Source organism: Oryctolagus cuniculus, chromosome 1, assembly GCF_964237555.1.
Source record: "Oryctolagus cuniculus chromosome 1, mOryCun1.1, whole genome shotgun sequence".
In the NCBI taxonomy this organism is placed as follows: Eukaryota; Metazoa; Chordata; class Mammalia; order Lagomorpha; family Leporidae; genus Oryctolagus; species Oryctolagus cuniculus.
In genome coordinates, this window is record NC_091432.1 from 190,326,187 (window position 1) to 190,343,015 (window position 16,829).

Here is a 16,829-nt window from a genome sequence, read left to right on the forward strand (position 1 = left end):
CCACAATGCCAGCCCCTGTGAACTCCTGGATTCTATGTGGGTGGACAATCTGCTATGTTTTATTTGTCTACTTGGAATTTACTCTGGCAGTTAGTGAGATTATGGGAAATAAAAACAAATATTTAGTAACTTTAAAATGGTGAAATATCAAAATTGAGTAATGGATCTATGACACTTTTTTTGGAATCTCAAAATATAAAAGATTTTCATAGCAAAACCTAACTTGATTTGAGCTAATATGAGGCTATTTATAGTCTTTGATTATCCTAGCTAGTGTGACTTTTCATGCTTTTGTTGCAAAAATAGTCATATACTTGATGACAGGGTACTACCTCAGACCCAGGCGTGGCAGTTATGTAATAAATAGTATGTATGCTATATTATATTTTTATAAAATCCAGGATTTCTGTGTTCTAAAACAATTAGGCAGGAATTTTGGATTATGGACCTATATATGTATACTGAATAAAATTAATGTACTGTTGCATTAGTGGTAATATAGATGGACAATTGTTGTTATTCTGACATTTGTTTTCTGTTTAGTTTTGGCCACGGTTTTATTTGTCTTTTTTTTTTTTTTTTTTTTTTTGACAGGCAGAGTTAGACAGTGAGAGAGAGAGAGAGAGAGAGAGAGAAAGGTCTTCCTTTTTTCCGTTGGTTCACCCCCCAAATGGCTACTATGGCCGGCGCGTTGCGGCCTCTGCACTGCGCTGATCCTAAGCCAGGAGCCAGGTGCTTCCTCCTGGTCTCCCATGTGGGTGCAGGGCCCAAGCACCTGGGCCATCCTCCACTGCACTCCCAGGCCACAGTAGAGAACTGGACTGGAAGAGGAGCAACCAGGACAGAATCCAGCACCCCAACTGGGACTAGAACCCGGGGTACCAGCGCCACAGGCGGAGGATTAACCAAGTGAGCCACGGTGCCGGCCTATTTGTCTTTTTTTTTTTAAGATCTTATTTTATTTATTTGAAAGACAGAGTTACAGAGAGAGGTAGAGCCAGAGAGGGCGAGCGAGAACTCCTCCATCTGCTGGTTCACTCCCCAAATGACCACAGTGGCAGAGCTAAGCTGATCTGAAACCAGCAGCCAGGAGCTTCTTTCGGGTCTGCCATGTAGGTGCAGGGGCCCAAGGACTTGGGCCCTCTTCTACTGCTTTCCCAGGCCATAGCAGAGAGCTGGACCAGAAGTGGAACTGCCAGGACCCAAACCAGCGCCCATATGGGATGCTGGTGATGCAGCCCGCAGCTTTAACCCACTGTGCCAAAGTGCCAGCCCCAATCATGGTTTTAATTGTATGTCTGAATTATATGCCAGGAAACTAGAGGAGACACAGTCTAACATTCATTTAGATCTACTATAGGCTTCAGTGAATTTTTTTTTTTTTTTTTTTTTTTTTTTGGACAGGCAGAGTAGACAGTGAGAGAGAGAGAGAGACAGAGAGAAAGGTCTTCCTTTGCCGTTGGTTCACCCTCCAATGGCCGCCGCGGCCAGCGCGCTGTGGCTGGTGCACCGCACTGATCCGATGGCAGGAGCCAGGTACTTCTCCTGGTCTCCCATGGGGTGCAGGGCCCAAGCACTTGGGCCATCCTCCACTGCCTTCCTGGGCCACAGCAGAGAGCTGGCCTGGAAGAGGGGCAACCGGGACAGAATCTGGCGCCCTGACCGGGACTAGAACCCGGTGTGCCGGCGCCGCAAGGCGGAGGATTAGCCTAGTGAGCCGCGGCGCCAGCCTCAGTGAATATTTTTATTGTGGCAAAATATAACAAAATTTCTCATATTGACCATTTTTAAGTACATAGGACTTCTGTTTCTATGGTTTGGACTACTTTAAATATCTCATATAAATGGAGTCATACATATGCTATGTGTCTTTTTGCAGCAAGTTTATTTCAATTAATATAATATCCTCAAGGTTCATCCATGTTTTAGCATGTGACAGGACTTCCTTCTTGTTTACGACCGAATAGCATTCTGTTGTATACATAGCTCATATTTCTTTATGCATCCATATATATATATTTATATTTATATTTATATTTATATTTATATTTATATTGCTTCACCTCTTAGCTATTGTGAATTATGCTGCAGGGTGCAGAGGTGTGCAAATAATTTTTCAAGATATTTTTTTCAGTTCTTTTTCATATGTAAGGCTACTTTTAAATCTCTATTTCCTGTTTTTCTATAAACTAAAGAATTTTGTGTTTTATTATTCTACCTAAAAAAAACCCTTTGTTTTGTGTTTTAGACCAGATCTAAGGTCAGTATTAACTCAAGTTTTTTCCTCCTTTAAGATATCTTTGTGTAACAGCTGTCTAGAAATATACATTTTTAAAAGGTGAATATCAATACCAGGAAACAAATTCAATAATCAGAACTTTGTATATCTTCCATACTTTTATACTGTATATTTACATTTCCTTTTAAAAACTTGCCATTATGTTTTCTTTCTTTTTTTCAAGAGAGGTCAAGGATTCTGCCTTTTTTTAAAAAAAGAGATTTATTTATTTATTTATTTGAAAGGCAGAGTTACAGAGAGGCAGAGGCAGAGGCGGAGAGAGAGAGAGAGAGAGAGAGAGAGAGAGAGAGAGAGAGAAAGAAAGGTCTTCTATCCACTGGTTCACTCCCCAGAGGGCTGCAATGGCTGCAGCTGTGCCAATCCGAAGCCAGGATTCAGGAGCTTCCTCCGGGTCTCGCACACGGGAACAGGGCCCCAAAGACTTGGGCCATCTTCCTCTGCTTTCCTAGGCCATAGTAGAGAGCTGGATTGGAAGTGGAGTAGCCAGGACTTGCACTGGCGCCCATATGGGATGCCATCACTACAGGTGGCTGCTTTACCTGCTGCACCACAACACCAGCTCCCATGTTTTCTGTAGACACGTAAAGTTGAAAAATAAGAACTGGCTTCAATGAAGGTAAAAATATGATGTATTACTATGGAAAATATTTTACTAGAAATTTTCTTGTTTTAGGAGCTGAATTCTCTGACCCAACAGCTAATTTAACTTAATAAGTTATTTAGTGTTAAATTATTAAACAACACTTAAATATCATTTATACTAACATAGAAATCATTCTTCCTTTCTTTCCCTAATACCATCCTCACCTCAAGAAATTTCTTATATCTAAAAATCACCTTCGGAAGTTTGTAACATTTTTATTTACCTTTAAGAAATAATGGATTGTATATTCCCCTTTTGCGAAGTGCCTCCCCTTCTACCCTTGAGGTTGTAATTGGGACTCATTTGATTGTCTTAGGTACTCCATGTTTTTAATGGGGCAGTATTGTCCCCAAGAGGGCAAAATTACTTGTTGGGGGGAGGGTGAAGAAAATATTTGAATGTTATATATATATATATATTTTTAAAGATTTATTTATTTGAAAGAGTTACACAGAGATGGAGAGGCAGTAAGAGACATCTTCCATCTGCTAGTTCACTCCCCAGATGGCCACAATAGCCAGTGCTGGGCCAGGCATAAGCCAGGAGCTTCTTCCAGGTCTTCCACATGGGTAGCAGGGGCCCAACTAGTTGGGTCATCTTCTACTGCTTTTCTCAGATCATTAGCAGAGTCATACTGGAAGTGGAGAAGCTAGGATAGAAACTGGTGCCCATATGGGATGCCTTTGTCACAGGCAGCAGCTTTACCCACTCTGCCACAACACTGATCCCGATACTATAAATTATTTGTGAACTTCCAAAAGGCCACTGTTCATAAACAGATACACAATATGTCTATGATACAAAAATTTCAGGGAGTAAGGCATTGGTGGCAGAATGTCTACAAGTCTCCCTAGGGGAGCGTGAATGGGGGGGGGGGGGGCGGACAGAGAGAGAGAGAGAGAGAGAGAGAAACACCAGTGTACTACATTGGTAAAGAGGCAAGGAATCTGTCAGCAATGGTTTTTATTTATATTTTTGGAAAGGAAACTCTATGGAGTAAACAAATGTGCTGATGGCAGAATATTTGAGAAACATTTCCCCAGGTCAAAGTGGTTCCTTCTGAGATTTTGCTACTATGTACACACTGTTTGGTAAACTTTTCAACTTCATAGCATATCAGAAGGAACTAGATTGCATCCTCTTCCTGTCTATTCCCTTGGAGAAACTTTTAGCCCTTCACAGGGACCTGTTGTTAAAGGAAAATAAACTTTACCCTATACCAAACACCATTTTCCCATTTTCTCTAGAAAAATAATTTTGCATAGTTCTTAAATATATTTACTTAGTATATATTTAAATTAAACTTGGTAGTTAAATTTCTATGACTATTTACTAAATTCCCTACAAGCTAAGTGTATTTCCTATTTAGAGTATTAAAGCACCATAAGTATTGGTGACTTGTTCAGAACCTTGGCTTGTAACTATTTACAACCCTGAGAAAAATGAATCCAACAAAACAAGACTCTTTGTAACAATACATAAGTCCTGTATATATTTATATTTACATATACATATATGTATATTTTCACAATGTGGGTCAACATGGTTTAATTTAAGGAAACATTCAAGGAATACTGATTTAATTATATCAATTTTTAAAAAATTCGATTGGATAACAGCCTCTCTTCTTTATTTCTTTTTAAAATGTATTTATTTATTTGAAAGGCAGAGTTAAACAGGCAGGGGGAGAAAAAGAGAGAGAGAGAGATCTTCCATCTGCTGGTTCACTCCCCAAATGAGCGCAATAGTCAGGCTTGGCCAGGCTGAAGCTAGGAAGCAGGAGCTTCCTCTAGTCTCCCACGTGGGCACAGGGGCTCAAGCACCTGGGCCATCTTCTGCTGCTCTCCCATTCACATTAGCAGGGAGATGGATCATAAGTAGAGCAGCCAGTTCTCGAACCTGCATACATATGAGCTGCTGGTGTCACAGGTGGCAGCTTTAGCTGCTATGCCACAATGCCAGCCCCGACTTCTTTTCTTAATTAATGACTTTGAAAGTATTTTTTACTTATTCATATATATTTAGTATGAATATTAAATACTATTTAGTATGAATTTTAAATAACATTGAACGTGATTTAATCTACTGAACTTTTGTTACTTGCCCAAAGGTACCATGCTTTCTTACCTATAGACTTTGTACATGTTGATTGTTTCCTCTGGAACACTTTGACCTTTGTTCAGTTGATTCCTAATTGTCAAGGCCTGTCTTAGAGACAGGCGTGTCTTGGAGAGCCCTCTTGACCCCTGTCACATATTGTTATTGAACCACATACTGCTCTTTTCATAGTGATCCTGTTTATTGTAAATGCTTATTTAATTACTTGGTTCTACCTCTAGAATATAGTTCCTTGAGTGAAAACAATCTTTGTTGATTTCTATTACATCCTTAGTATCTGACACATATTTATTAATGAAAGATGAGACACACATGTACTCAGTCCTCATTGTTCATGGATTAAGAATTTGCAGCTTACTAAAATTAATTTGTAACCTGAAAATTAATACTTGGTTTACTTTCATGGTCCTTCATGGACTTGCACAGAGTGGTGAAAACTAGGAATGGCCTGACATACATGTTCCCATTAGAGATTAAAGAAAGGAGTACTTTGCCACCTTCTCTTTTCATACTCTAAACAAATTTTCCCTTGTGTATATTTAGCACACACTTTTCACAGTTTTATGTTCTTTTCTTTTGGTGATCCTGCTGTTTAAAATGGTTCCCAAAGTACTGGTATACTATCTAATGTTCCCAAGTGCAAAAGGGCTGTGATGTGAACTATGGAATAATCTGTGTTAGATAAGCTTCATTCTGGTGTAAGTTATAGTGTGGCTCGCTCATCAGTTCAGTGTTAACAATCAACAATACATGTTAAGGGCCAGTGCTGTGGCATAGTGGGTAAAGCTGCTGCCTGTAGTGCCAGCATCCCATGTGGGCAACGGTTCAAGTCCTGGCTGCTCCACTTCTGATCCAGCTCTCTGCTATAGCCTGGGAAAGCAGTAGAAGGTGACGCAAGTGCTTGGGCCCCTGCACCTATGTGGGTAGACTCAGAGGAAGCTCCTGGCTACTAGTTTCAGATTGGTGCAGCTCCAGTTGTGGCCAGTTAGGGAGTGAACCAGCAGATGGAAGACCTCGCTCTCTCTGCCTCTCCTTCTCACTCTGTGTAACTTTGACTTTCAAATAAATAAATAACTATTTTTTAAAAATACATGTTATATACACACATAAAACAAAATTATATATTGATCGTTTGACAAAAATGTAACAGAGGCTCACAGGATCCTAACCCTACATTTCTCTGAGATCAATAGTTTAGTATTTGCTAACTCATTCATAATGACTTTATACTTTTATAACATAACTACTGCAAATTCTAAGAATTGACTGTGTATACAATTATAAAGTATATGCATTTTAAAAAGATGATTTTTTTCCATACATAACTGTGTTTATGTGTCATGCCCTATTACAAAGGTCTTTATCTTTTAATATGTTACATTTTTAGATAAGAAAAAACCCTCAATGTGTTTTATATGTGTATATGAGCATATAGAGAGATATGGTAATATACACTGGGTAAAATAACTTACAAGGGAAAGAACTTTTTAAAAATTTTAAAAAATATTTTTATTTGCTTCACTTGTTTCAGTGAACATATATTTCCTGTGATTGTTAAATTTTTGCTTTTCATTTCCTTTGTGAAAGGAATAAAATTTTTGATTAATTATGACCTTAAATTCCTATGTTTCAGACAGTCAACGTCTACGGTTGGACCTACAGAAAATGGAGCTTCTGGAAAGTAAGATGACTGAAGAACAACATTCTCTCAAAAACAAAATTAAGCAAATGACAACTGATCTGGAGACTTATAATGATTTGCCAGCTTTAAAGTCATCAGCTGAAGAAAAGAAAAAGGTAAATGCTAACAGTCTTTCAAAATTACAGTTCTAATTGTTTTTTTCTTGATCAAATATATATATATGTCCATATATATATGAAGGCACTTCAAAATTTTGTGAGGAATAGGATTAAGATAAGTTTATTTGGTATAAAACACCTTTTAAATCCATGCATAGCTTTTTGATAATGCACATTTTTTATGAACTTTTAGAAGACCTTCTCTCATATGCATGGATTTTAAAGTTTGTACCAAACTTTCATTTAATTATATTCTCCATAAACCTTTTGAAATACCATCATCCAGGATTTGTTTTCAGTTGATTATTTTATATATAAGCTATGTTTACTTATGTAGTTGGAATTTTCAGTGATAGTTTTAAGCAAAAATAGAAACGCAGACTGTAAGCTACTACATGATACAGTGCATTTCAATAAATGTGAACTTTGTTAAATGTGGATTTGATACAACACTTCCTACTTAAAATGTGGCAGTCTCTTTTTTTTAATATTTTTCATTTATTTATTATTTGAAAGGCGGGGAGACAGAGATAGAGGTCTTCCATCCGCTGTTTTACTCCCCAAATGTCTGTAATAGCCAGTGCTGGGCCAAGCAGAAGCCAGGTGCCAGGAACTCCATCTAACTCTCCCATGAGAGTGGCAGAGGCCAAGACTTTGGGCCATCTACTGCTGCTTTCCCAAGTGTAAAAGCAGGCAACAGGATCAGAAGTACTGCCACTGGGACTCATACGGAATGCTGGTGTCACAGGTGGAGGCTTAACCTGCTGTGCCACAACAACAGCCCTTTGGCAGCCTCTTTCTACTGTCCCTTACATTAATTTAAAATTTGGTAGAGTAGGAACAGATATGGCAGCATTAATAGAATCATTATTATATCAGGTAATTTTAACATTGGTTATATAGTTCAAAGCAAAGATTTTTTTTTATTTAATGAATACAAATTTCATATGTACAGCTTTTAGAAATATAGTGTTTCTTCCTCCCATTCCCACCCTACCACCCCAACTCCCATCCACCTCCTACTCCCTCTTCTATTCCATTTTCCATTAATTAATTAATTAATTCGGTTTTAATTGACTATATACAGAAGACCAACTCTATACTAAGTAGAGATTTCAACTGTTTGCACCCACAGAGACACACAAAGTAGAAAGCACAGTTTGAAGACAATTTTTACCATTAATTCTCATAGTACACCTCATTAAAGACAGAGGTCCAGCATGGGGAGTAAGTGCACAGTGACTCCTGTTGTTGATTTAACAATTTACACTCTTATTTTTGATGTCAGTGACCACCGTGGCTTTAGACATGAGCTTCCAAGGCTATTATTTTGAATCCACAAACTCTGTCAGTATTTAGACAGGGCCATATGGAAAATGGAAGGTCTCTCCTCCCTTCCGAGAAAAGTACATCCTTTTTTGATGGCGCCTTTCCACTGGGGTCTCACTCACAGAGATCTTTCATGCAGAACTGTTTTTGCCACTATGTCTTGGCTTTCCATGACTGAAATGCTCTCATGGGATTTTCAGTCAGATTCAAATGCCTTAGGGGCTAATTCTGAGGTCAGAGTGCTGTTTAAGGTGTTTGTCATTCTATGTCTGCTGTATGGACTGCTTCCCATATTGGAACTTTCTCTCCTTTGTAATTCTATCTATTGTTATTATCAGACACTTGCTCTTATTTATGTGATGCCTTTGACTTTTGGTCCTATCTGTATAATCAATTCCATACTTAATATGATCATTCACTGAATAGTTTTACAAACAGATTTTAGAGTAATTATATCCTTGGTAAAATTTTATCAGAATAGTCAATGAAATTATTTAAGTCAAATATGATTTATATTGGCTTACTAGATATTTGATATAGCCTGTCATTTACTTCTGTTTCACTCTTTCTAGAAATTACATCAGGAGAGAACCATATTATCAACACGCAGAAATGCATTTAAAAAAGTAATGGAGAAGTTAAACATGGAACATGAGACACTGAAAACAAAATTGCAAGAAAATGAGACACATGCACAGGTAAAATTTTTAAAAATAACTTTGGAATTCCCTTCTCCTTTCAATCTGTTTATCAGTCCTATTCTCTTAATCTATGTTTTTTACCTCCAAAAAATTTCTTTTAAAAAAAACCCACAGAACTTGTTTTATGTATTTTCCAGATTTTCTGGCTTTTTAAAAAGTTTATTTAAGTTATACAAGCTTCATGTATTTCATATGTACAGGTTTAGTAACGTAGTGATACTTTCCACCCTATCCTCCCTCCCTCCCACCCAACCCTTCTTTCTCTTCCTTCTCCTATCCTCATTCTTAATTTTTATAAATATCTATTTTCAGTTTATTTAATCATCATAAAGTTAACCCTACTCTAAGTAAAGAGTTCAACAAATAGTATGAAGGGGGAAAAAAAAACCACTGTTCCTCAGCAGAAGAGACAAGGGCTGTAAACAGTCATCGAATCTCAAAATGTCCATTTCACTTCAATATATTACATTTTGTTGCAAAGGACAGGATGTCATTTTTTTTTTTACAGCTGAATACTACTCCACAGTGTATATATACCATAATTTCTTTATCCAGTTATCAGTTGGTGGCATCAGGGCATCAGGGTTGATTTCATATCTATTTTTTTTTTTAAAGATTTTATTTCTTTATTTCAGAGGTAGAGTTACAGACAGAATGAGGGAGAGAGAAAAAAGTCTTTCATCTACTGGTTCACTCCCCAAATGGTTGCAATGACCAGAGCTGTGTTGATCCAAAGCCAGGAGCCAGGAGCTTTCTCTGGATCTCCTACATGGGTATAAGGGCCCAAGAACTTGGGCCATCTTCTGCTACCTTCCCAGGCCATAGCAGAGATCTGAATTGGAAAAGGAGCAGCCGGGACTTGAACTTGTGCCCCCATGGGATGCCAGCACCACAGACGGAGGCTTTGTCCACTAGACCACAGGGCCGCTGGCCCTGATTCCATATCTTAGCTATTGTGAATTGAGCTAAATAAACCTGAGGGTACAGATCACTCTTTCATATGCTGATTTCTTTTCATTTGGGTAAATTCCCAGGAGTGGCATAGCTGAGTAGTGTGATAGGTCGATATTCAGATTTCTGAGCTATCTCTATACTGTCTTCCACAGTACCAGTTTACATTTGCACCAACAGTGGATTAGGGTACCTTTTCCCCCACATCCTCGCCAGCATTTTTTGTTTGTTGATTTATGTATGAGAGCCATTCTAACCAGGGTGAGGTGAAACTTCATTGCGGCTTTGATTTGCATTTCCCTAACAGCTAGTACTCCTGAGCCAAGTTCTATACCATCTCTCCTCAGAATGAATTAATTTTGCCTTCTAAAAACATGTTGACAGACCATTCTGTGCTAAATACTGTCCTAGGCAAAACCTTTGTGATACACTGGGTAACAGCTTGAACAAAAATTCAAAAGTAAAGCATTTCTAAGATAGAAATTTTGAAAACTCATAAAAACTGCAAATAAAATAAATTGTAATAACCAGTCTCTTAGACTACCCAGAAGAGACAATTCTTATTGTCATTATGATATGAATGGATTCTTTTAGTCTGTTTATGTGTGTGATTTATTTATACATTTGCATACATTATGCATTTATTTATACATATACATAAGTACACTTTTGTTTATATACGTTCAGAGAAATAGTATCATAAACACACTGTTTGGTAGCTTGTTTGTTAACTATATAACAGAAGTACTTTCCCTTGTGTGTGTGTGTGTGTATAATTTTAATGTGAGTCTTATTAGCTGTATAATATTCTGCTATATGGATATAGCATAATTTACTGAACCAGTTCCCTGTCATTGGACATTTATGTAATTTCTAGTTTAAAAAATATTCAAATAATGCTATGAGGAGCACTCCTATCCCTAAACTTCTTGTTTCATATCTCTGATTATTTACATAGGACATACAGTCTTAAAGCTGCCACATTGGCCGGCGCCGCGGCTCACTAGGCTAATCCTCCGCCTAGCGGCGCCGGCACACCGGGTTCTAGTCCCGGTTGGGGCGCCGGATTCTGTCCCGGTTGCCCCTCTTCCAGGCCAGCTCTCTACTGTGGCCAGGGAGTGCAGTGGAGGATGGCCCAGGTGCTTGGGCCCTGCACCCGCATGGGAGACCAGGAAAAGCACCTGGCTCCTGGCTCCTGCCATCGGATCAGCGCGGTGCGCCGGCCGCAGCGCACCGGCCACAGCACGCCGGCCGCAGCGGCCATTGGAGGGTGAACCAATGGCAAAGGAAGACCTTTCTCTCTGTCTCTCTCTCTCACTGTCCACTCTGCCTGTCAAAAAAAAAAAAAAAAAAAAAAAAGCTGCCACATTGTTTTCACATCATTCATCCTACTGTTGATTACCATAACACTCAAGTCTTCTAGCCTGTGAACTCTTGAGAGGGAACAGACCATATCTGCTCATTCACTTTATCTCTAGCACTGTGCTATTGATTAGTATAAAGTAGATGTTCAACAAATATCTTTGAATGATGAAGCATTACATGTCATATACAAAAATCAGTAATTATGGTTTGAAGAAGATTGATCATTCTCAAATTAATTGATCTGTATTCACAGTGTGTACATGTTTTAAAATGCAAAATGCACGAAGGCTTTCATTTTATGTATATGGAAGTATGATAGAAAAAAAAGTCCTTTGATTTCCCACTACTCAGTGACAAACATTGTTAATAGTTTGGTGTAATATTGTGAACTTTCTCCCTTTGCATTCACACATTCATATTAATTATATTATTTTTTTAAAAAAATAAACCATTCTATGCATATAGTTTATAAGCATTTTCCTATTTTTTAGTCTCTTTTTCTGTTTTGATGACATTGCTGTGATAGCAGCTATTTTAATATATAGATATGTCATTAAAAATGATACAACTTAGATTCTTCCTGAGAGGGGTAGAGTCTCATCAGAATTTACCACAACTACTAAAAACTTAGAGATAGCTAATTTATATATTTCAAATTTACCATTCTGTCTCTACTTAATAATGTGCAAACCTAAGTATAGACTTACATGTGGCTAAATTATCCTAGAATATACAGCGTCAGGCTGAGGGCTGGAGAAGAAACTTAAAATGCTTGTGAGGTAATTGTCTTTCCTTAGAAAAACATACTGAAATTTCTTGTGGAATACTGTCTTTCCTCTTCCACTGGATACACTGGAGGTAGAAAACACTTGACAAACACCATTTGTTAGTCAATTAATGGCTATTTTGTTTATTCATCCACTAAGTGCTGGTTATATTCTTATGTTGATAACCAGAAATCATCAGATAAGCCACAATTTGTAGCCCTTCTCTATATTATTTGTCATCTTTTGTAAATATCAACTGATTAAGTCAAATTCTAGTCTTCTTCTGCAAGTATTCTCTTTAAAAACTGATTTTTGACTTCTATAAATAATTTTATGTAACAGATTACTTCAATAAATTATAGGGGGAATTTTTTTCAAAAATGGGTTTGTGCTTCATGATATCCTTGAAGACCTAAGTGCAGGTCAATGAAATACAATATAAAAATAATTTGACCATCTGACATAATGTTGCTTTTTTAAATTGTCATTTGTGTATCACTTAAGAGTTTTGCATTGTAAGTAGCCCACCTCTTTGTATGAAACAAAGACAAAAAAGTCTGGTACTTGACTTTGCTAAAGGTTATTTTAGATTTACTGCCAAAAATTGCTGACTGCTTCCTTAAGACCATCTTAACTTCAGGGTCCTATCAGAGTGAGATACATCTGATTTAGTAGTGATAGCTCACAGCACATACAATTCACATAATTAATTACTTATGATTCATCCTAATATCTAGATTTGTCTCTGGAGGAAACAATGGAATAGATGCAACATCAAGACTGAATTTATGCCCTGAAAATAATTTTAACATGAGAGTAGAAAGAAACATTATTAATGCTGCCTCACTTACCATATTGTTAAAATTTTTCATTGCTTCTTTGAAATGTTCGGGCAGAGCATAGTTTTAGAATTTCATTTTTCAGATGATCCTTTGCTTAGTAAAAACTATGTGCATCTTAAAAAAGAAAGACTGTAACCCAGCGTTACAAGGTTAATTGAATCAGAAAAACAATTTAATTCTATAACAGTAAAATTGTCTTCTGAGGAAGCAACCATCAATATAATATCCACATTAGCTTCCTGTTGATGCAGAAATTATTGTAACAGTGCCAACTTTTTACCAGCCCTCTTATAATCTTCACACTGCAGCTCTGCTCTTATCACAGCTTGTGGAATTAGGCAGGAAATTTAGCCCTGGAAATAAGGAAGTTTCTCCTATATAGCTGAACCTTTGACAGCTTTAGAATATATATTACATTTGTGGCACTAGACTTCCAGATTTCAAGGAGAGATTCCCATCATGTCCCATTCTTTTTTAAGTTCTTTTAGGAAAAGGAAAATCATAAATTGTCTTTCAGTTGACATGTTCACTGTTACAATAAACATTTTAAATATATTCTAATTAAAATAAACATATAGAGTAAAATTTGTTGTAGAATTCCTCACTGTATTATTTACTACTGATTAATCTTTTTTTTTAATGTCTATGGCTTTATACCAGTAAAATGAAAGGAATTGATAAGAATTAAAATTGAGTGGATCTTTAATCTTTTCTTATCTTCTTAAAAGGACATATAATTGTTTTGTATATCGACACTATTTAACCTTTTACTTTTGTGTTTTTAGCTTACAAATTTGGAGAGAAAATGGCAACATCATGAGCAAAATAATTTTGTAATGAAAGAATGTATCCTTTAAAATTGGGAATTGACTGAGATTTTTTAAAATTTCTTTAACGACTCAAATGAAATTCAGTTCAACACACACTGATCAAATACCTAATAGGTGTAGAACAATGGGCTGAAATGTGGAGCATAAATAAGACTCAGTTTCTGCTCTGCAGTATTTAGGGTGTGTGCGTACCCCAAAGTAACTAATAGAAAGCAGACTGAGAATGGCCACAGAAGGATTACAGAGTTATAATGTGGCATAATGATTACGTGTACAGCTTTTAGAGTTAGGAGATATAAATTGACATGTCGACTCCGTCTTTTATAAGTTATGCATTTTGGACAATTAATCTCAAACATCAGTTTGTCATCTCTAAAATATATCTAATATTTATATTTTTCCAAAATACAGTAAATATTTTATATGCACAAAATTGTATATATACCATCGGAATATGTAATCATATATATAGCATATGTACAGCTATATATTTATAATTATATTTATATATGGAAAACATTTCAGTGACCCTACATAGTGTGTCTCCCTTTGCTCCCCAGATATCCAAGGAACAGCATTATAAATATACACATAACACAGCAAAGGGAGATAGATAATCTAAGTAGAATCATGAGAAGTTTGACCTGCTAATTCATCCATGTTTCAGCCAATTCAGCTTCGTCTTTCTATCCGGATGATACTTATATCTCATCTTCTTATCTTTTTGTGTGATCATAGCAGGCAGCAGCTGCCGGGGACATGCATTGTGGAGTTGTAACAAACATTCTCCAAATGTTGTTTCCTGTTTCCTTCTTCCACACATCAAGGACAGCTCTGCTTGGAGAACTAGATCCTGACTCAGTGGTAGAATACTTACCTCAGATAAGATGCTTTAGGGACTCTAAAATCAGAAGACTCACATTCATAATATGCTGAAGTGCAACACTCCAGTTTTGCACAACAGAAAGTAGATGGTTTTAAAACAGAATAAAATCCAGAAACTTGCCAAAATTCTATATAGTACTGTAGGGAACAGTAGATTGTTTTAAGGCCAGAATTAGATTGGAATTTATAACATTAAGAGTAAAAAAGCATTTATTCTGCAGGTGAACTTTTTTGAAATAAGTTTTTCTTGGCTTTTTGGGTTTCAATTTATGCTTAATCTGTTAAAAAACATACTGTATCTTTAAAGTGTTATAACTGTGGGTTTGTGTGTGTGTGTGCTACCTTGCTTTGAGAAAATAGCAGTTTGATTTAGTTCTTTCTGATTCACAATAACACAATAAGACTAATATTTTTATTGACAATATTCCTCCTTAACTAATATAATTAGTCATAGCCACGAAGAGTCAAGAAAGTGATTACCGGCCAATTATGAAAAATGTGACCAAGCAGATTGCAGAGTACAATAAAACCATCGTGGATGCTCTACACAGCACTAGCAGGAACTGACTCTACGGCACATGACAATCTGTGTAGAAATCTCTTCTTTCTGTGAAACTTTCTACAGACTGACTAAAATAAAATAACTTACTTTTAAAGAGTTGTACCTAAAATTTCTAAGTGCTGTAATTTCTGTGGCATCTTTGAAGAGTGATATTTTAAGTAATAAAATAGCTCAATAGTTTGTATATAAAAATGTATTATCTCCTTTGTTTTTTAATTTGTTTTGTGGGAATAATAAAAATATACCAAAAAATCAAAAGGTGAACAAACTTGAAGTTACCGTTGAGATTCACTTAGCTGGTGTCATGCATCTATGATAATCAATGAGAGAATTTTTTTCTTGTATCAGCTCTAGGAAAGCATGAGGGAATGTGAATCTGATTTAGCACTTACATCAGCCTTGTCAATGTTTGTGTCTAGAAAACGATAGAAAAATAGAAGGGAGATTTTTAGCTTTGAGCCTTCTCAAATACTACAAATATATGTCCTTGGGCATATAAAGTCACAGATAAATATGTAATACATAACTTTGTGATTTGTTATCTCCAAAAGATTTAGAATTTGAAACTTTAAGGATTATCATTCTTAAAATATATATGCCTGAAAAAACAGGTGTAAAAGAAATGCTACCCTTATGGTAGCCAGTTTTGGACTATGGCTTATACTGTTTATTTCCACCCTAAAGCTTACATTTGCTCTTACACAATTGGGAGTACTTAAGTAGGTTAACTTCTCAACATTAGCTAAACAATTTGAAAAGAAAATCAACAAGAGGTAAAATTATAAAAAATCTAACCAGTCCTATTTAGGGGAGAGGATCTTAGAGTCTGCAAGACATTATAGTAACTACATGTGTATCTTCTCTTGTGGGACAGGAATGAGTCACTTTGACCTGCATAAAATATTCTTTAAGTTCTTTAAAAAAACCTTTTTGTTTATATAACATGTTTATTGGATAACTACCTCTTGATTTACTGGAAACACGAAGAATGTATTGGATTCTTAAAAAAAAAGCTTTATTGATATCATTTATATGCCATAAAATTTTCTCATGTATGTTATTTTTTAAAATAAATATTTAATACCAAAAATTATTCTGTTTTCATCTCTGCAAATTTAGGTAGAGGAGGGAGTATTTTTTTCTCAAAGAAATCTTTTATTTAAGGAATACAAACTTCGCTGGCGCCGTGGCTCAATAGGCTAATCCTCCACCTTGCGGCGCCGGCACACCGGGTTCTAGTCCCGGTTGGGGCGCCGGATTCTGTCCCGGTTGCCCCTCTTCCAGGCCAGCTCTCTGCTATGGCCAGGGAGTGCAGTGGAGGATGGCCCAGGTGCTTGGGCCCTGCACCCCATGGGAGACCAGGAAAAGCACCTGGATCCTGGCTCCTGCCATCGGATCAGCGCGGTGCGCCGGCTGCAGCGGCGGCCATTGGAGGGTGATCCAACGGCAAAAGGAAGACCTTTCTCTCTGTCTCTCTCTCTCACTGTCCACTCTGCCTGTCAAAAAAAAAAAAAAAAAAAAAAAAAAAAAAAAAAGGAATACAAACTTCATGTATTTCATAAGTACAACTTTAAGAATATAGTGATTCTTCCCACCATGTCAGCCGTCCCACTCACATTCCCACCCCTTTCTCTTCTTGCTCTCCCATTCATATTCCCAGCTCCAGTAAGATCCATTTTCAATTAACTGTATACACAGAAGACCAACTCTATACTAAGAGTTCAATAATTTGCACAC

At 36.8% G+C, this 16,829-nt stretch overlaps 1 protein-coding gene across 1 annotated transcript in view; it reads left to right on the forward strand.

The window, feature by feature from the left end:
• IFT74 (intraflagellar transport 74) overlaps positions 1-16,181 on the forward strand; it is a 116,406-nt gene extending 100,225 nt beyond the window's left edge. The window contains exons 17-20 of the mRNA XM_002708044.5: positions 6,694-6,857; positions 8,762-8,887; positions 13,601-13,661; positions 14,979-16,181. Of these exons, the coding sequence (XP_002708090.2) occupies positions 6,694-6,857; positions 8,762-8,887; positions 13,601-13,661; positions 14,979-15,097 (470 nt within the window). The 3' untranslated portion in view covers positions 15,098-16,181. The remainder of the gene's footprint in view (positions 1-6,693; positions 6,858-8,761; positions 8,888-13,600; positions 13,662-14,978) is intronic.
• Positions 16,182-16,829: the final 648 nt, after the last annotated feature.